The following is a 21493-nucleotide window of genomic DNA, read 5'->3' on the forward strand; positions in this document are numbered from 1 at the left end:
AAGATCATTCAAGTTCATAATTTGAGCCGATCATATGGCTATTATTAGCTTCCAAATCAGCCTTTTAACTCCAGTTTGTCTAGAAAACTGGGTATTCTTTCATAAAAGATGGCATCAGTGGAAATGGCCTAAATCATTCTCTCTCACACACACACACACACACACACACACACACACACTCATCTCCCTAGGCTGAGGATGGGCCATTTTTACCATGTCTTCATGAGCTTTAAGGAGACCATAAGTGTTGAAATAGAACCAGATTGATTCCTATTAGGCCAAGTTCTACATGGGCTGAACGGAAGGCAAAGATGAGGCTGAATATGGAAATCAAAGCCAACGCAGTAGAACATATTTTTCTTTCAAAATATTTTATGTACTAAAGTTTGCACAACATCTTGGCAATGACAGCAAGCCTGTGTAAGGAGGTGTTTCGTGTTTCATAGCTAACATAAGGGCAAAAAAATGTAGCAGCAGCCAAACATTACTTCAATCATGCAATGAAAGAATGTGTATGGTAGAGTACATGGTAAGACCCATGGGCCAGAAGCTTCAAGGCTCAGAAATCTTGTACAAAATTCCAAAAGAGAGCTTATCTCTTATTTTTATATTCTTTGGTATTGTGAAGGAATGAAACTAAATTTAGCACAGTCCATCTGTTTGATTAGAGAGAGAGAAAGAGACATAATTGCATTTTCTTGGTATGTAGATCGTTTCTAAATCTTAAAGGAGGCTAGTTTTCCAGATTGTCGTGGAAATTGTTTTGAAGTTCACCAATTTTGCCAACCCTAAGCACTCTGCCCATCTCTTTCTCTTCATTTCCCCCCTTTCTATATAATCTTTTATCTCTAGAAAATAGAAAACTGCTTAGAGTATTGTAGGTATTCATTAAAAATATCGAAATTCGTGGGTGGATGGATGGATGGATGGATGCACAGGTGACTAGATTAGGCATTAGAAGATCTAGATGTTAACCTTAGAGTTCCAGTAGGTATCATACCACCTAACAGAAATTGCTTTTTCCCTGTGTAATTTTGAGTGAGGACCCACATAGGGTATGCAATGTGTGCATCTTAGGTTCCCAGATAAATGACAAGCCAGGGATCTTAACCTCAAATGCCTTAATGAGCCAGGCAAGTAATAGAAATGAGGGAAATGGGCAGATGGAATAAACGAAGAGATAGTGGGGACTGAGGCTCACTGGAGGGCACACCTTGTGTTTAAAATATGATGGGAGCGTGGGGTGTGCTCAGAGCAGGGAACCTGAAGAAATGGCTCCTCTGTTTATAACACACCCAACAGGAATCTGGGCTCTCTGTGAAAAGGGGCACAAAATGCGTGGCCTTCCTATGAACAGACACCCTACACGTGTCCCACCCTACACTTCCACAAGGCTTCTGGATAGGAACAGCAGGCCAAGGCTTTGAAGGCCTCAATCATGGAGGAAGTAGCCCTGAGAGTGAGCATAGATGTGAGGCAGGGGCTGGAGGCCCAGGACAGCTCCCTACCCGTGCCCCGCAGGAACGGAGGAGGGGCCACCTAGGAGCCGCTGGTGCACCAGGTCTGCCCGGCTGGACGTGAACGTGTATGTCGCAATGAGGTACCTGGAATACAAGATGGTCCTCGGCAGCCGCCAACCCAAGTCTGAGCTCCTCTGGGGCCTGAGAGTCCTCCACGAGACCAGCAAGATGAGTGCGCCGAGAGTCATCATCCAGCAGCAGAACCGAGACCCCGGGAAGGGAAGGCTCATTTCTTGGAGGCTGTGGATGGTGCGTTCAAGACAATGGATATGGATATGGCTGAGGAACATGTCAGGGCCCCAATGAGGGCCCAGACGGACATCGGGGATGAAGCTCTGATCGGACAGTGGCTCTGGGATGACATACAGGTAGAGCTTCTGACTTCCTTTGGCTTCCTGGGCCAGAAACCATTGTAGATTCTGAATGGCAACCATGCCAATAGAACCACTGGGAGAGTGGGAGTCAGCCCTGGCTCTGAGGGTGGGGCCAGCACCGCATTCTAGATGGGCCCAGCACCGGCAACACTGTCCAGACCAGAAATGCCACCAGAAAGAGTGCCAACTTCCCCGAGATCCAACTATGCTGATGAATGGCAGCAGTCACTCACCAAGCCAGGGTGCATCCCCTGACTCCTTCACACAGCACTCGGGGCACCTTCCAAACCTGCTCATCCGAGATGGCATGCACGAGGAAGCCGTCTTCACCCTTCTTGCTTTTGTTGTGTGCTTTTGTTGTGTTTTCATATTTTTGGTATCCATGTTACATTAAAGTTGAAAAATTAAGAAAAGAAAAAAACAAAAATAAAATATGATGGGAGCTAAACACACCGTTATCTGCAATCCACATGGGCTTACAGTGTAAGCTTCTCCACAGACGTAATTGTTTCTAAAACACCTCTGACATATACAAAATAATAAAGGAAGAAAGAAGAAAAATGTTAATTGCTAAAATGTAAACAAGTACTTACAAAGTGCCTAGAACTGTTCTAAATTTCATCTGGTTTGATTTTATTATATATATATTTTTATATTTTATTTATTTATTTGAGAGAGAGAGGATGAGTGACAGAGAGCATGAGAGAGGGGAGAGTTAGAGGGAGAAGCAGGCTCCCTGCTCTGCAGGGAGCCCAATGCAGGGCTCGATCCTGGAACTCCATGATCAGGACCTGAGCCGAAAGCAGTTGCTCAACCAACTGAGCCACCCAGGTGCCCATGGTTTGATTTTATGTCATGAATATAATTACTGCTCTTTTACAATCAAAGAAATTAAGGTACCATACTCAGTAAGTGTATGTTGCTGCTCTATTAATAAATAATTGGATGTTAAGAAATAAAAACCAGGAAAAAAAAATGTATCAGGGCCCTGAGCCAAACCCCTAACCCAGATGAAAGAAGCATTCTTCCAAAAGAGCTTCCATCAGAGAATGGATGACTCCCAGCTCCTCTTCTGATGTCTCCAGGTAGAGGATGAAGGTCATTCCCCGAGTCCATCGGTAACTCACTCTCCACAACGTAACTGAGACCTCTGCATTTCTGGAGTCAACACAGAACAGCTTTGTGCCGTCTGCAAGGCCTGTCTCCTTTGGTTCGCAGTAATCAAAGAAAACACACTCCTCCTGTGTGTGTGGAAATAATGTGAACATTTACAAGCCACCCGTCAATTACTAAGTGCTTAACGCTGTGCGTAGTATCATTTCCTCTCATTCTCATTGCGACCCCATAAAGTCAGTACTGTTATTGTGCCCATTTTACAGATAAGGACATTGAGGCTCATGGAGGTAAATTAACATCTCCCAGATCACTCAGCCAATGAGTGATGGAACCGGGGTACGAATTCCAGCAGGCCCATCTGCAGAGTTCATGATCTTGTGCACTGTGACAGGGCCAAGAAGGCTGAGAAGAAAAACACATTGAATATTTCTGAGTGTGTTCATCAACCAGTTTCTTAAATCACAAAATCCTCTTCTCATACACCCTCTTGCACTAAACTTCAAATTATTATATCGTAGAAAAGAGCAGATGGGTTTCTATTCTGGTTGCGGTGGAGAGTGAAGGGCCAGCCACCACCTCCACTATATTCTCTCTCATTTTGATGTCCTCTAGCATCACTTCCAGTCATCGTTACTCTTGTCTGACCCCACCCCCCATCTCCTCACCCCTGTTTCTCCTTGTCCCCATCTCTGCTTTGCTCTCATTTGTGTGGGCAGACCAAAGATTCAACACTCAGTCCTCCAGGTACTTCCTTCTCTACCTGCCCTCCAAGAGTGCTCAATGCCCAGATCACCCACTGCCATGTGGTAATGACCCTCACGTGCTTGTCTGCAGGCCCATATCCCTAGTGGCTTGTAGGACATGTGGGGTGAACCTTTTCCCCCAAGAACCAACTTGGATTTAACTTTGAGAGAACTGACTGGGCATTGCACGCAGAGGTGTCTGGAGATGGCTATTTAAAGCTGCACGGAGGATGTGCTTGCCTCAGAGATGGCTCCCATTATTTTTAGTTAACTGGTGAGGAGGACCGCCCCCCTTCCCAACCCCCACAGACTGCCCTCTTGCCACCACACCTCCCTTCCTCATGCCCGATGGAGGGTGCTTCCCCGTGCAGAGGGTGCTCAATCAACACGTTCTGCACAGGCAGGTGGGTCTGCACACTTCAAAAGCAGGAGCACCTTTTTTCCTCAGCACGTCTCATCTGAGCTGAGAGACAACAGGGTACAGCAATGGAGGAAGAATTCTGAAGTCAGACAGACCTGGCTTCACATCTTCCTCAACTACTTGTGTGATTTCTGAGCTCATGTTTCTCATCTGCAAAACTGGGAACATAATACTAGTTCCTGCTCATTGTTTTGTTGAGAGGATTCAATGTGGTCAGTCATGGAATGCACTGAGGACGGTGCCTAGTCTGTAATAAGGTTCAGTGTCTGGTCATCTTTAGGATTATTTTGTAACCCTTTGCTTTTGAGGTAGCTGGTGAGCTCTGTAGCTTCAGGAATTACTGAAGAGGCCACATTACCTATTTCTCGAGGCTGTGGACTTTTTTTAGCATAGTAGGTAACTAAAGAAAAAGAAGGAGGTAAAAGAGAAGAGACTTTCCACAAAAAGAGTGTATATGACTGCTCATCAGGCATCATAAAAACTGCTTTATCTGTGTAATCTCTTGTAACTTCATGCAGTCCAGATGGGGAATGAAAGTTGCATTTTATTGCTCCCATCATCCAGTGTTTCTCAGTGTTTCTCAAAGAGCATATCTTTGACCACTGAGTATTAGAATTTCCTGACCAGGAACCAGGAACCCTCAGAATTTCTGGAGCAAGGCCAGAACATCAAAGCGTGAGGACCTTTGACTTAGGAATTGTATCATACCTAAGACTTGGTTCTGTATTTTCTTGTATTTTTTACATGAAAGCATGTCATCTCTTCCTTAATTAGATACATTCTTCAAGGCGGGAAGAGTTCTTGTAACCCCAACAGTATACAAGCCTGAACACGGCATTGGGAATTCATGAAAACATTTGGGTACTTTTAGCTTTCTGCACTGCAGGGTCAATGCGTTAAGATTGGTAGAGACCTTGAGTTAGAAAAGCAATACCCAAGATAACTATTCTACAATGTTGTTTTTAATCAATACTTTCTCATTGTCGGTCAGGTGTTCTTTTACTGATTGATCCACTGAAATTCCTGACTTCCTGACCAGGGAGCAAAATTGACAAGTCTCCGAAAAGTGAAGTCCCTGCCGGGTCTCAGAGTGTTTATAAAACAGAAACTCGCAGGTCTTCTCTTCTTATCACTGAAAGCTCGGCCCCTTCTGACCAAAATGGTTATGCAACTTTTGAACATATGCATTAAAACATAATTTCCGTTACAGGATCTGCAATGGTATGTGCTAGCTTTAAGGAAAAGGAAGAACTTGTTGCTTTATGATGTGTTTGTTCCTGAGCAATTGAGAGGTTTGCCGTATGTTTTTATGGTCGTTTTCTTTGAGGTTCCATGAACGCCTTCTGGAATGTGGAGGTTCCACCATCAGAGACATATGGGAACTTTTCCAGTGTCCTAATGTCATTAACCCAGCGGCTTTGGTTGTCATAATACACATTTATTTCTCCTACATTTAAAAGGCAATTCTCTGATCTCCAACTCATTTAAACATGTTTGATCTTAACAAGATGAAAAATGTTTGGAATCTAAGCTTATGATCTCTGTGCTACATTTTTCTTCTTTTAATTCACAGTAGCTTCCCCTACCTCCTCCTTCTCTTCTTTAGGATCAACACTCTGTGGTCGGCCAGAACACAGGCCCCAGTCCAAGTCCCAACCCCTGCTCAAATCCAAACACCGGAAGTGGTTACATGAACTCCCAGTCATCACTGTTGAATCAGCAATTGATGGGAAAGAAACAGGCTCTACAGAGGCCGATCATGGAGCGGAAACAGCAGCTTCTCCTACAGCAGCAGATGCTGGTTGATACGGTAAAACTCTCTCCTAATGTCTACTGCACATACCTATTGACCTAACAGGGGGAATTCATTATTTCCCCTTTCTGGTCACTGCCCTTTTCTCTGCCTACTTCGATTGAGAGCAAGGCGAGAGTCCTGGCTATAAGAAAAGCGAATTCTATACATAAGTTATCGTGCTGCAGGAAAAAAAAAATAAATAAAAAAGCACTCGATTTACCAGCTGCTGGACAGTTGGAATGCATGGCACCCCACCTAACTAGCCCTGCCCAGCCCAGGAATGTTAAGAACCACCAACATGGGTATTTGGATCAGGCAAAAGGAGCCATTTTTATGCTGCAGCCCTGAGGGGCAGATATCGGGGACAGAACTTTAATCAACTTGAATCCAAACTGATTTTAGAGGTAAAAGGAATTTCTAAAACAGTTGTAAAGGCCAGCATGGAGTTTCAAAACTTAAGATTTGGCTTCCAAAATAAAGCATCTCAGAAGGGGGGATGTTTTTAAAGAAAACTGAGGATCTGTTTCCAGCTTTCAGCATAGTTACGTGACCTTAAAGAAAGGCAAGGTGGTTCTTTCCCCAGCAAGACCCAAGCTCTAGCCAGGCTTCACTGTTATCTGCTTTCCCTACCGTGTCCTTAGACATACGGTCGGGCACGGATTCAAACCCCTCCAGCCTCCGAACGCCGAGTTCTCCAGGTTTCATTCTCTCCCTTCAGACAATTTGGTCAAATGAAAGGAAAAGGGGTAGGAGTTAGCCATCTCCAGGTTGATAGAGTCAAGGTACACAGAGATGTGACAAACAAAATAAAAAATGTTTATACTCAAGGAGCTTTGTAGTAAAAGTCAGAAATCTTGGGTGTGATGGGTGCTATCATTCATTCGGTAAATATTAATGGCTATAAATAAAAGAGATCCTGCCTTTGTCCTTAAGGAGCATAGAGCCCACAGGGATGTGAAATAAATAGGCAAAAGGCCGGTGATTAAATGCTGTGATGTGGCAAATACTAAAAATACTAGAACACCTCCTCTCTCTTCTTGAGGAGGTTTTATCTACTGAAGATCTGAAGGTGAAGTAGGTGATGGGGTAAAGAGGAGGGGAGCTTTCAGGCCAGAAGAACCAGCATATTCAAAGACTCGGGGACGATAACGCATACTGCATGTGATATAGTAGATGGCAGTAGAGGAAAATAATTGGCAAGGAGGCCAGAGAGGAGAGGCTAGAGCTTGATAAATTTACATTGTCTGAAAAGCAATGACAAGGACTTTAAGGATTTGAAACAAAGAATCACCAAACTCAGATTTGCATTACAATAAAGTATGAACAGAGTAAGGGGAAAGGTAATGGAGCAAAGATATCATCCAGCCTGGAGAGATTAAGGGTAGTCTCCCAGAAGAGGTACAATTTGACTTTGACTTTGACCTTGAAGACTGCAGGATTCTGATGGGTAGAGTAGGTGAGGAGGGGCTAGACAACAAAAGGTCCAGCCCAGATGTGTATTTATTGATGGGTTTGAGATTAAATTCTGAAATATTTAATTCACAATGAATGGGGGGAAATGGGAGGGGGAGACAAACCAGGAGAGATTGTGGGCTCTGAGAAACAGATTGAGGGTTTTGGACGGGAGAGGGTGGGGGGTTGGGTGAGTCTCATGGTGGGCGTTATGGAGGGCACGAACTGCATGGAGCACTGGGTGTGGTGCATAAATAATGAATTTTGGAACACTAAAAAATAAAATAGTATAAATAGTAACATAATCATTCATTAATTTTAAGGAATGACAAACGGAATAATTTCGGGGTCTAGAGTAGGTGAGAAGAAATAGTGAGGGACGAATAAGGAATAGTGAGCATTTACTGGTGACCTTGAGTACTGCCCTAAGGGGTAGGGGTGCCACGGACTAGATCACAAATCAACACAACCAATTCCTTCTATAAGTCTTCTGTAATTCTGGAAACTCCAGCTGTCCCACCAACTCCCCCCCCCCCTTTTTTTTAATCTTTGTTCATTAAATAGCTTAGAAACAAAGGCAGCAGGAGAGAAAAACATACAATCTAAGACTGACTCTCCTCATTCCCATCAGTCCTTCTCATGTGTTGAATTACAACGCGCAGAGGTTGAATTTCTGGATTTTCAGCTCTGATTCAAAGGCAAGGGAATGTGCCCCGAGGATCATGTCCTGGCACTGGCTGAACTCTCCTTGGGTCCCAGTTGAGTCACCACTGAGACAGGTGCAAAGGACAGTGAATGAGAAATGGGACTGCTGTTTTTGTGATTTTTATAAACCATTCACATTTCTCTTTGTTTGGACGCCATTGAGGGTGCCTGTGCTCGTTAGCATATCCAGGAAGAAACAGTCTTTGATATGGCTTTACATTAGCATATGCTTTGTAGTCATTTCCAGTCAGTTGGCAAGGCCAGAAAGGCGCCTAAATTGAGACATTTTCTCACAAAAGTGCGTCATCCTTACTCCCTGTTATTCTCTCACCAATGAAGCACAAAGAGGAAAGATGAGTCGAGTCATACGTAAGACTATGGGCGTCATGGTAACCAACACATTTTGTGCACCTTCTGCGGGCCAGGGGCCACGCCCAGCCTTTGCAGTGGTAAAGGATTAGTCCTTCTGATCGGAGTTATGAGGGTGGTCCTAGATTTATCGACGTGTCAGATTTTGAGATGGCAAAACTGAAGCAGGACAGATAAGCCCAACAAAGATTATTTCTATAGGGGGTTTTCAGGTCCAGGTTATTGGGTTGAATTACTGGGTCCAAGATCATGAGGCATTAGTTGAGAAGTTCAATTTCACATTCCGCAGAAGTAGTCTCAGAGATGGCCTGTGAGTTTACCCTTAGCCAGAATGGGGCGGTCATCCTCTTGCACAGAATGGGACTGGGAGTCTACTCCTGAGCCTGCAGGGATGACACAGCCATTCCCATGAACAATCCATATGCCAGGCCGTTAAATCTAACTCACTGGTGAGCAAGTAGTTCAAGAAACTCAGGTTTCCAGAGATGTGTTGTTAACCCTCGGAACAATCTAATTTAGCCCTCATGGAAATAAAAAGTCAGTAAGTACATTGAATATACATAAAAATAAGTTCAGACTTGAGATCTAGTCCTTAATGGGGAACCAAGAGCCTGATCCTGTCTCTATCTCTATCTTTGTCTCTGTCTCTCTCTCTCTCACACACACACACGCATGTGCACCCATGCACAAATCCTGTTTACTTCAATATAAATAGCAGAAACACCTACTGACATAAGAAAAAAATGATAGTGCTTTTGGAAAAAGAGAAGAATTCAGAAAGTCCCATGCTTGGCAAAAAAATAAAACTTGTCAGCTTGCACAATATTTTACAACAGGCAGGGTAGAACATCACTGCATTTGGGTTCATGGAACATCTCAAGCTGCTTCTTAAACATTTAGGGTTTAGGCAAAACCATAAAGACTTTCACCAACCACTTTTTTCCTTCATTTGTAAACCCATATTTAAAAGAAATGTAACCCATATGTTTCTGATTCATTTACACTTAGCTCATCAAAATCATATTTTTTACGAATTACTTGATGCCCCAAAACCCCTGTGAGTCTTTCAAGTTTTTTTCTTAGAAACAAAAATTTGAACTTGGTTTGTTGTTGTTTTAAGGAACTGAGAAGTACATGGTTCAAGTGGGATCTTGGGAACTTGGCCAGTGCACATGTGGCCTCCATCTAATTTATCCCTCTATCTTTACACAGTTTTCTATTTATTGATTGTTCTCTTTCTACCTATGCCAGTTATGTCTATCTTTGAAAATTTGAAAATGAGGTTGCTTTGGGGTGCATACAATGCTACAGTAAAGCAATTCTAAAAACTTCCTGATCCATGATGAGAAAGATTGATAAGAGTCCAGATTGATATGACGCTTGCAGCCGAGCCATTTTTGCTTTTGTCAGACGTGAACCATCTGATAGGACACCAAGCTCAGATGGGGTTACTTGGAGACCATGATAAAATGAGACGCAATAAGGCCACTTCATAATTTGATCTAAATACAGACACAAGGTCACTCTATAACCCACAAAATACCAACCCCCCCCTTTGCTAAGTGAGCAATGGCTGCTTCTTTACTCAATGATAGAACCAACCTCACTTTGACAGCTTACAACCTAGAATAAATCATTGCCTTCTTAGACCCTCCCTAAATCATCCAATCAACACTCAAATCCTAGGATAGGTTCTCTCTAATGCTCTAGTGCTGAGGCACCCCAGGGTACCCCCATGATGTGCGTTCTTCCTTGCTGCAATAAGTAGTAAACCCAGCAGGTGTGTTCCTGGTGGTCTTTGACTAAAGGCATTGAAAATATAAAAAGAACATATCTATTTCCTCTCTTAGCTCCCAAATTCACCTATTCTAGAGATCTAAAGGTGGCTGATTCCAGAAGGAAGAAAAGAAGGGGGCCTAGGAGACGTCTGTGCTTTGAGAATGGGGCACAGAGAAACAGGGAAGCAAATACTGTATTGTGTGGCAGGGAAAGGACCAGAATCTTTGAGTCAGGATTCGATTTCTGTTCTACCACTTGGATCTTCGGCAAGTTACTTGGCCTAAGGAAGCTTCCATTTCTTCATCTATTAAGTGGAAATAATTACTCCTATTTCAAGAGTAATTTTAGAGGGGGAAAACTGAGTAATATGTGTATAGTGCCCCCACCAATCCTGATAGATTATCCCTTGGTATCTCCTCCTCTCTAAGGTTGCCAGATTTAACGAATAAAAATATATAATTTCCAAGTGTTCTGTATTTTCTCTGTTAACCCTACTTCTATGCCTGCCACACTCCATGGGACCAGAATTAAATAATAGGTACCAAAGCATCTCAGGTGTGCTACAAAATAAAACTAGAAACACCATCTCAAAAATCTTAGGAATTTAGCTCTCCCTGAAATCTAATTGCAAAATAAAGGAAATGAGGTTAGTTGCTAGACCCAAAACACACACTGAGTGTTAAGGAAAGTTGGAATTATACTTCCTCACAGGAAATTTATTGAAATTGAAAAGACCCATCTCTGAAGTAACACTAGTAAATAAGGTATATGATTCACAGCGACGGCTGCAAAGTTGTTCTTGCAGGCTTACTTTTTTGAATGACAGTCTATAAATGTTTACAAGTGGGAAAGGAAACATGCAACTTAATATGTTTTTATCTGTGTTTTCAAGGAGAAGATTGCTCCACAGGATCAGATAAACAGACATTTGACCAGGCCACCCCCAGATTACAAAGACCAAAGAAGAAACACGGGCAATATGCAGCCAAACACTGCTCCGTATTCTGGTAAGTATTCTTAAAAATCAGTAAAAATAGGGAGTCCTGGGTGGCTCAGTCAGTTAAGCATCTGCCTTTGGCTCAGGTCATGATCCTAGAGTCCTGGATCAAGCCCCACATTGAACTTCCTGCTCAGTGGGGAGTCTGTTTCTTCTTCTCTCTTTCTGCTTCTCCCTCTCCCTCTCCCTCTGCTACTCCCTCTCCCTCTGCTTCTCCCTTCTGCTACTCCTTCTCCCTCTGCTTCTCCCTCTCCCTCTGCTCCTTGCCCCTGCCCATGCTCTCTCTCTCTCTCTCTAATAAATAGATAAAATCTTTTTAAAAAATCAGTAAAAATCGTAACTGCAGAAGAAAAAAAACGATTCAGCTTTTAACCTCTCCTCCTCTCCTGCCTCATTTGGAAATAACATCTTTCTTAGAATCCTGCACTAGTTCCCATTTAACCTCCCATTTAATTTTCGGATCAACTTGAGTGGTTTTCAGTCCTCTCTTCATTTCCTGCTGATTCTTGTCCTCTATTCACATATTTCACTGCCCTTCAAATTACCTCTGATAGTTCAAGAGAACTTAAATATTTTCGAACTCCTCAGTTTGACCGTTCTCCTCCCAGCAAGGTATCCTGACCCTGATCATGTAAGGTAAGCGGTCATTCCTCTCTCTTGGAACTTGCATGAAGCCTGATCCACTTATCTCCCCTTGTCCTCAGCATGGCTGAAAGACAAGATGGAAGTTCCTTTGGAACATGGCTTCTTACACCATGGCCTATCGGTGGGTTCAAGGGAAGCTCGGAGTTTTGGAAATATAATACAAAATTCATCGTGGGTGTTTGGGCTTTTCTTTTCCCATTCATATAAAAGAATCTCAAGGATAGCAGCCTCAGGCTGAACAGGTGGCTGTACTGTGTTGTCAGGGGTCCAGGCATCTTTTGTTTTTCTGCTCCACCTTCTTTCACATGGAGTTTCCTCCCTAAGGGTTGCCTTGAGACCAACACACCGCCATTCTTCATGTCGTATTCCAGGTAGAAGGATGAAAGAAGGGAAGAGGTAGAACGCCCTCCCAAAGGAGTCAGATTCTCTTTTTAAAAGAAGCTTCTTGAGGGGTACCTGAGTGACTCAGTCGGTTAAGCGTCTGCCTTTGGCTCAGGTTGTGATCTCGGGGTACTGGGATCAAGCCCCACATCGGGCTTCCTGCTCAGCTCAGCAGCCTCCCTCTTTCTCTGCTGCTCCCCCCGCTTGTGCTCTCTCGCGCTCTCTCTCTCAAATAAATAAATAAAATCTTAAACAAAAATCAAGTAGGTTTTTTGGACTCTTACCTAATAACTCTACTTCTAGCCAGAATGTATTCATCTGGATCCTTCCATCACCAAGGAAGCTTGGGAAATATGGTTTTTCAGCTGGGCATATTGCTGCAAAATCAAGGGTCCGTTTCTAAGGGAGACAGGGCGACTGGATGCTTGGTAGGCATCTGCGAGTGCATTTTACAGTACACATGGACTTTTCCTAAGGGTGGATCCTTGGCATCCAGTTGCCAATTCCCAAATGGATTAAGAACCAGTACCCAGAGCACTGTACTTCCCATGTCTTCTGAGAATGAAATAAGCGACAAGCACAACACAAACTCTCTTTGTCATTTTCTGCTTTAATCTTAGTGCAATAATAATCACCTTGCCCAGATGTTAACATTAGAAATGATGTATGAAAAGCACATGGAACAATTTTCACCACATATTAGGAACTTCTAAATACTAACTGTGATTACTATTTTGTGACCTTCATGGAAATTCTGTCTATTGTGGTTGTTTGAAACTATTGCTCTCCTCTTAAACCTTCTCAGGGCATTTTGTCAAAATAGAGGGCACCTACGGGGAATGATTTTTAAAACCTTTATATCTGGAGCGCCTGGGTGGTTAAGTTGCTTCAGTGTCTGCCTTCAGCTCAGGTCATGATCCCAGGGTCCTGGGATTGGGTCCCATGTTGGGCTTCCTGCTCCGTTGGAAGTCTGCTTCTCCCTCTGCCTCTCTCTCTTGCTCTGTCTCTCATGAATAAATTTTTTAAAATCTTAAAAAAAAAAAAACTCTAATTTTTTTTCTCATAGCACTTTCATAGTGTCCTTTCCCTTCTCATGAAACCCTTAGATACCAAGATGCTGTTGCTTACCCTTATCAGCTGTCTGTCAGCTTTTTACTATCCCAGCATCTCATACCCGACTCTGATCCCTCTTTATCAAGTTCTTCCTGCCTTCCCAGGGCAGAGCTCTGTGCTCAGTTTGGATATACAGGGAGATACAAGAGACTGTTCCTGCCTTTGAGGGGTCCGTAGTCTAGTGGGAGACATATTAAAACAAACAACAAGGACTTCAGCCTGTCAGGCTGTATGCCATGTTAGTTATCCCCAAACAGTTCCAGGCTTCCCTAGAGCTACAACTACAACCATGTTCTTCTTCTATAGTGCTGTTCTGATATTTCTATGTGTGTCCCATTCTCGTTTTTTAGTATTTCTGATTCTGTGGGCCTCCCTGCATCTGTGCAGGGAGAGTATTTTAAAAGATTATCTTTCTCCAAGTTACATATTTAATTCAATCTCTCATTTACTCATTCATTCATTCAATATCAAGCAAATACCTACTTTGCACTCCACTAGACTTAGAGAATAGGACAGTGAACCGAACGGGCAAAAATGCTTTCCCCCATGGAACTTATCATCTACCAAGCCCTTACTTTTATCTTTCTCACATGTCATTTTTGCTTCTCAAGATGTCTCTCCATGATGACTTTGATTGCCCCAAGTCAGGAGGGTTTTAACATGTTGACTCATCACTGTCCAATATGTGGTGCCTCCCTAAAGGGCAGCCTACAATTGATGGTTCCACTTTGAGATTCCATGGATTTCCCAATACAAAAGCTAAGTGCGGAACAAAAGCTTCCAAGAGCAAATCCCACTGGAAAGAGCAGGCTGGAGTATCAGGCAAAGCTCAGTGAAGGAGCTTAGACTTTGGCCTGAGCTTTGAAGGAAAAGTGGGGTTCAGAGAGTAAAGAAGGGCATCATATGAAAGGGAACTGGTATGAGCAAAGGTGGTTTGTGGTATGTGGATAACAAAGCAATAATAACTCTACCTCCTGGGGCAGAGGGCGTTCCACGTGGAAATCATCACTCGAACATGCACACCCTGAATTCCAGACGTTTAAAGAGATGGAAATTTTCCCTTTGGACACTTGGGGGCCACCCAAGGAAGCTTCTTGAATGGGGATGATGCGGATGAATAACTGGACATGGTGTTCAAGGCAGAGGTGCAGAATCTAGCAGCCATGTATAGGATTCTTCCACACTTTCTTATTTGGACTCTGGGGTAACCAGTAGCCTGGACTGCACAGCAGCTGGTTAATCAAAGTTCGAGTCTTTGGTCTTGGAACAGATAAAGCTAATTCAAAATGAAAGAAAGGTTGACTATCACCTCCCCTCAGTAACTCCAGAAGAGGAGTAAAGTAAAACCTAAAAGCTAGAGCCATTTTATGCCTTTTTCTCTATATTATATAAAATCTTGACCAAGGGATGACTTAGGGGATACTTCCCTCTCAAAGCTGTCTTACTCCTTTTATAAAAAATGGCATGATGGTTATTTCTATTTGTTTTCTACCTGAAAACAGTTTCAGAGTGGATAAGTTATTGCAAATTGCTGTAAAATATGTGGTTATGAACTAATATAATTATCTTCTCTTTCTCAGGTGGCTCATCTACCGTGAGTTTAAACGCTAACCAGGCTTTGGCAAACCCAGTTTCCACACATACCATTTTGACTTCGAACTCCAGCCTCATGTCTACTTCCCATGGGACAAGAATGCCATCGTTACCCACAGGAGTTCAGAACATGGGGATGTATGGAACTCTGCCTTGCAGTCAGCCTGGCACGTACAGCGTCCCTTCAGGAGTGACTCAGCTGACCCAGCAGAGGAACCCAAATCAAGTGATAGCAAATCAAAACAACCCTCTGATGCCACGGCAACCTACCTTAGGAGCAAGTAATAATAATAACGTGGCCACCTTTGGAGCTGGGCCTGTTAGCAATTCCCAACAACTAAGACCAAATTTAACCCATACCATGGCCAGCATGCCAGCACAGAGAACGTCAAACGTAATGATCACGTCCAGCTCAACAACACCAAACTGGGCCTCTCAAGAAGCAACAACCAAACAGCAGGAAGCCCTGAAGTCCACGGCGGTCCGCTTCCCCACAGGGACGCCTGCAGCTTACACTCCAAACCAGTCCCTGCCACAGGCAGTAGGCAGCCAGCAGTTTTCCCAGAGGCCAGTGGCTCCTCCCAACCAGTTAACACCAGCGGTGCAGATGAGACCCATGAACCAAATGAGCCAACCATTAAACGGACAAACCATGGGTCCACTGAGAAGTCTGAACCTCAGACCCAATCAGCTCAGCACACAAATATTGCCTAATTTGAACCAGTCAGCAACAGGGTTGAGTCAGTCGAGGACGGGCATAAGCCAGTCGCCATCCCTGACACCAGGCAGTTTCCCTTCACCCAACCAAAGTTCCAGGGCTTTTCAAGGAACCGACCACAGTGGTGACTTAGCTTTTGACTTTCTCAACCAACAGACGGATAACATGGGCCCTGCCCTGAACAGCGATGCTGATTTCATTGATTCCTTATTGAAGACAGAGCCTGGTAATGACGACTGGATGAAGGACATCAATCTTGATGAGATTTTGGGAAACAATTCCTAAAGGAGAAGAGGGAGACAATTAATGAACTCCACACACTAAAAGGCAGTATTTTACAAGGACGCTGTAAAGGCCAAACTCTTAACTTTTAGTTGGACTACATGAAGATACACATGGAAGCAGAAAGTAACTACAGTGCTTGGTTCAAATGGTTGTTTTAAGTCTCCAACCTGAAAGTAAAATCTTGGGATCACTCTTCCCTATCTAAACTCCAGGACACAGTATCCAGTTTGCCCAAACAGAACTGTGATGTTGACGTGTAATCAGTTGTGTAAAATAGGTTTCCCAAGCTCCTTTCCTCCCTGAAAGAAAAGTAATAGAGCTTGTGGCTTGTTAAACCTCATGTCATACGGAGGTACCAGTTCCCAGCAACAAGCAACAAATTCCTTCGTTTGCTCTAATAGGTAGTCAGTGTGGTTTAATCTTCCCACTCCTGTTTTTTCCTTTAGCTTTCCTGAAATGTTCAGGGTAGATTGGGATGTTAGAGGTTGGTTTGGAGTAACCAAACAGTGCTGCAAGTAGAGGAGAGCCCGAGAAACTAGAGAACATCCAGTGGATCATAGAGTTTCTTCCCCAGATTCACCTCTCACTTGGTCAGTTTTCCCACATACGCCATACTTCAGCAACATGCCGTGTCCGGTGATGAGACAAGATTGCAGAGCTCTCCAACTTTATTTGGGTTTCCACAACCCATTCCCAGGTCCATTTCCAAGTCTTAGATACAATCACAACTTGTCCTAATCATACTGAAATATTGATGCATACCTGTCTGCATCAGATTTCACTATTTCAAAAAGAAAGCATCCCACTGAACATAGCTACAAAGGAGATTTATCTAGCCACAGATAACCTGGGGTGTTACTTATTTTGATGATACCTGCTGGTTAGTTCCCATGTTGAGTGAAATTAAGCCTTGTCTTCCCTGCTTATTTTGATGACCAGAGACTGATTTGTAAGAAAACAGAGAGAAGAAGGTATCTTGTTTTGATTGGAGATAAGAAACAGAAGATCAGGACAAGAAATGGTGGGTATGGTTGGGTACAGATCTATTTGACAGGATGTGAAGGGAAGCATAATTGAGAGAGAAAACAATCTGTCCTGATTTGGGCATATTTGGGTGAACAGCTAAAGAGAATGTGATCCGTTCCAGTAGCAATGTATCCATTCTTGGCTCCCTGATGTGATGTATCGTCACCACATGCTAGATGGACCTGCGTATCCAGGTTTTCTCCCTCAGGGCCGAGCACTGTATCAAACAAAGAGTTATTGTTGAGTCTTGTCACCTCAGAACCCACACACAGATCAGCTATAAAACGGAGAGGACGTGTGCTGATTTGGAATGGATGCAAAATGTCACTATCATTTTCCTCATTATGGAAGAACATAAGTTATCTTCAGCCTTTTTAGTTATACACCCGCATAGTCAATTATCAGGTGTAATTTAACTGGACTCATTTAATAACTAAGTCTTTCAGTATCTGTTCTAAAAAGATCATATTTTGAAATTTACACAAAGCCCTCTGTCAACCCTTAAACTGTCTAGAAGCACTCTTCTTCTTTTACACAATACCAACGTCACTGGCCCAGAATCTTTTCTGTGCTAGGTTGTAAATATGAATAAATGACTTCTTTTGTAAACTTTTGTAAAGAATATTTTGGTAGAAATACTTAAAACATATTCTTTGGGTTATATTTATACATATGTGAAATAAATATACTATCAAAAGGTTATATTTTATACAAAAAGTAAATTGTTACCTTTTGTATGCTAATAACGAAGTTTTGTATAATATGATGGTTTATTTTTAGCTCTACACTTAAACCGTAAGAGGTCAAGTGGGAACTTTTGAAAACTATCAAGAGGCTTGTGTGACAAATTTATATTCTGAAACCTCAAGAACTAAGCATTCCAGGTTTCAATTTTTTCTTTTTTTTTTTTCCTCTCCCTAATTATTTTTAAACCTTTAGTTCTTTTGTCTTATTTGATCCTACTGCTGTGGACATTGTATTGGTCCTTGTTGCATGTGGTCTACTGTGTGTTTTCCCATTTTATAAAACAGTGTTTCTCCATGCAAAAAAAGGAAAAAAATATGTACATATAAACACTTTTATTTTATGACTCCTCCATGTTACTGTACATAATGGCCAGCACTTCCCAGTTACACTCCTGTGATTCAGCTTTTCTCTACTCTAACATAAATAGTATGTTTTGTAGTAGCTATCAAATTTAAGAGATTAAGCAATCAGAATGTTTGGATTTTCTTCTATTTTAATGTGAATTTCATAATTAATGTCTATTTATTCAGCTATTCATTAAAATACAGGATTCTTTGGGGAAAAATGGTGTAGTCTATAGTTTCTGTTTTTTGGCAGCCTATGACCAAAGATGATGTAATTTTCCTGAAAGCTGAGATGATGACAATTTGATAGACAGAATGTGGCTAAAACTTTAAGATTTACAATGTAAAAGCTATTGGAATCCAATCTCCCATTTATAGAGATACCAGACTACTTAATTGTTGGCATTGTTTATCATTCTGACATATTATTACAGGAGATAGAAGTCATTTTTCTTTCTTTTTTTATTCAAAGACTAGAAAGCAGTTTAGGCAAATAATTCATTCTTGGCTTTGTGTTAAGCCCAATGAAGATAAATAACCCTGCTCTAAGTGAATGCACTACTACTACTTGCATTACTGTAACTGCACCCATGACTGTAAAGATTTCAACCTGTAAAACAAGGATTTTGTATTGTGTGTAATTTCATGTGTTAAAAAATAGTTTTAAAACATTCGGAAGTGGTTCTCTTGTATGAAATCATACTTTCAGTCACCAACAATATTGTTGCTATATCACAGAAAGTTCGGAGAACTATTAATAGTGATGGGCAGATTTATTCTCTGGGAAGCTTCTCCTACTAGTGAAATGTTGCCTAGTCTCCTTTCAATGTTCGTTAGTCCACTTAGAAGGTTTGTATTAAAATCCTGTATGCACAGTATCACTAAATACCGAAGACACACTCCCTAAGCCTCAGGCATGGTGGACCTTTGCTTGGGCACTGGCCAAGTCTGTTCAGGCCAGTCTGAGTGAACACAAGGCCAGGTAAACACAGCTTCACGGGAACGCATTTACACATTCCTTCTTGAGAGTCAAAGAGGTTAAGAAAAAGGTGGGAGGAGGTGATGGGAATCGTTCCTACCAAGGTTCTTTTTTTTTTTTTTTTTTTTTTTTTAATTTATTTACTTGACAGATAGAGATCACAAGTAGGCAGACAGCAGGCAGAGAAAGAGGAGGAAGCAGGCTCCCTGCTAAGCAGAGAGCCCGAGGCAGGGCTCGATCCCAGAACCCTGAGATCATGACCCGAGCTTAAGGCAGAGGCTTAACCCACTGAGCCACCCAGGTGCCCCCTACCAAGATTCTTGCTCCCCTGTTGAAGTATGTTGTTGCAGTTCCATTGTCCCTCCCCCCCTGCCAGAAGGATGTGTGGCATTATCCTCTTTACTTGTGTTATTCATGGAGCAATGATAAAATTGACATTCTGTAGGGTCCCTGTCCAGTGACTCTGGAAAGTTTGATAGTAAAGAAAGAAAATCAACATTGATAAAAATAAAGAAAATACACACAAATTAAGAGAAAGAAATATGTAATTCTAAAATTGCCTATGAATCCCAGTATGTACCCATGGAAGTAGACTTGAGAGAAGAGATGAGAGTAAAAACAAGTACAAATAAACCAGGAGCTCTGCTTCTTCCCATGCTGTTGACAAAGGCAATTCAAATTCTTAAACATTTTATCTATTTCCATTTGCTGTCTCTGTGACTATTGTTTTCTCACCCAAAAATGAGAACGTGGGGCTGAAATAGCTCCATATTCCTTTTCAACTATAAAGTTCTGATTGTTTTTTTTTCCAAAGCTAAATAGAAAATTAACTACACACCAAAAAACTCAAATAGCATTATAATTTTTAAACTAGAGAAATCACTGTTCAGCCTTTTGAAAATCTTCAGGTTTTCAATCAACTTTACATCACAAAGCAGCCATCTCCTTTCAAATTAAAACAGGAAGGAGAGAGCTCCTCATAGTAAGCTAGAACTAGACTGTTCACAAACAGGCAGTGTCGATGATGAGCCCACCAACCAAATACAAATCAAGTCCTAAAGGTTGAAAGCTGGAATGTGATATTAAAAGGTCATTTTCCTGTGAGATCATAGAATTTCATAAACTAAACTTGGCCTGCTAGAAAGGAGGAAACCAGTACTTTGAATAGTGTCCGCCATGGGTATGTATGAATGAACGTTTGTGAGTTTAAATGATAGTGTAACATCTTTTAAATACACGTTCTAAATTGCTATAATAGACAAAGTACAAGTAGTGGCCTAGGACCAACTTCATTGGCAGCTTTAACATAACTAAAACATTGTATCATGGGAGTTAACAAAGCACATTGACTTTAGATTTTTAAAAACAAATGCTGTAGTCACTGCCTTGCATGCAGTAATAATAAGAGGATTGGGGGGCACTTGGCTGGGTCAGTTGGTGGAGCATGTGACTCTTGATCTTAGGGTGGTGAGTTCAAGCCCCATGGTGACTGTAGAGGTTACTTAAAAATAAAATCTAAAAAAAAAGAAAAAGAAAGAAGAAGAAGAAGAGGGCTTTTGTTTATTTACAGAAATAGCCTTTACGTTCTCTTTTAACCAAATTTAAGTCATCTTCAGCTCCAGGATATGCATGAGCATAATTTTTAAAAAATATTTAGGGCTCTTTCTGCATATGGGAGGGAAAGAAGAAGGAAAAGGGAAAGAGGGGGAAAAAAAACATATCTCAGATAGGCTTAGGGAAAGAATTCACTGGTTGACACAACTAAAAAGTTTACAAGGTAGTTCTGGGTTTGGGCACAGCCAAATCCCGCAGGTAAACCATGTCATCAAGAATTGGCTCTTTTTCTCTTTCTCACCTTTGCTTCCCTATGCCTTGATTCCATTCTCAGGCAGGCCCAGCTGTCATGGTGGCAAGACGGTTGCTAAAAGCTCCAGGCTTACATCCTCACAACTCCAAGTCCAACATAAACAATAACGAATGCTTTCCTTTCAAGAAATGTAGCTTTGCATCTCAGCAAGCTTTGATTTGGCCAAGAAGAATCAGTGTTCTAATTGGCCAGGACTGAGTCAAATGCTTTCCCCTGGAGGCAGAGTTAGTGTTAATACCACCAAACCAGGGATGCCTGGGTGGCTCAGTTGGTTAAGCCGCTGCCTTCAGCTCAGGTCATGTGGGATCGAGTCCCACATCAGGCTCCTTGCTCCGCAGGGAGCCTGCTTCTCCCTCTGACTCTGCCTGCCTCTCTGCCTGCCCGTGCTCGCTCTTGCTCTCTCTCTCTCTCTAACAAATAAATAAAATCTTAAAAAAAAAAAAATACCACCAAACCATAGAACTCAGAGTGAGAAAGAGGTGATTTCCCCAAGGAAAATCAGGTTGCTATTGTGAGAGAAAAAA

At 42.2% G+C, this 21493-nt stretch overlaps 1 protein-coding gene across 1 annotated transcript in view; it reads left to right on the forward strand.

The window, feature by feature from the left end:
• Window positions 1–18794, forward strand: part of MAML2 (mastermind like transcriptional coactivator 2) — a 343995-nt gene extending 325201 nt beyond the window's left edge. Inside the window, exons 4-6 of the mRNA XM_082682641.1 lie at window positions 5781–5984; window positions 11167–11281; window positions 14991–18794. Of these exons, the coding sequence (XP_082538767.1) occupies window positions 5781–5984; window positions 11167–11281; window positions 14991–16006 (1335 nt within the window). The 3' untranslated portion in view covers window positions 16007–18794. The remainder of the gene's footprint in view (window positions 1–5780; window positions 5985–11166; window positions 11282–14990) is intronic.
• Window positions 18795–21493: the final 2699 nt, after the last annotated feature.

The sequence above is a fragment of the Mustela nivalis genome, assembly GCF_964662115.1.
Source record: "Mustela nivalis genome assembly, chromosome: 9".
Classification (NCBI taxonomy): Eukaryota; Metazoa; Chordata; class Mammalia; order Carnivora; family Mustelidae; genus Mustela; species Mustela nivalis.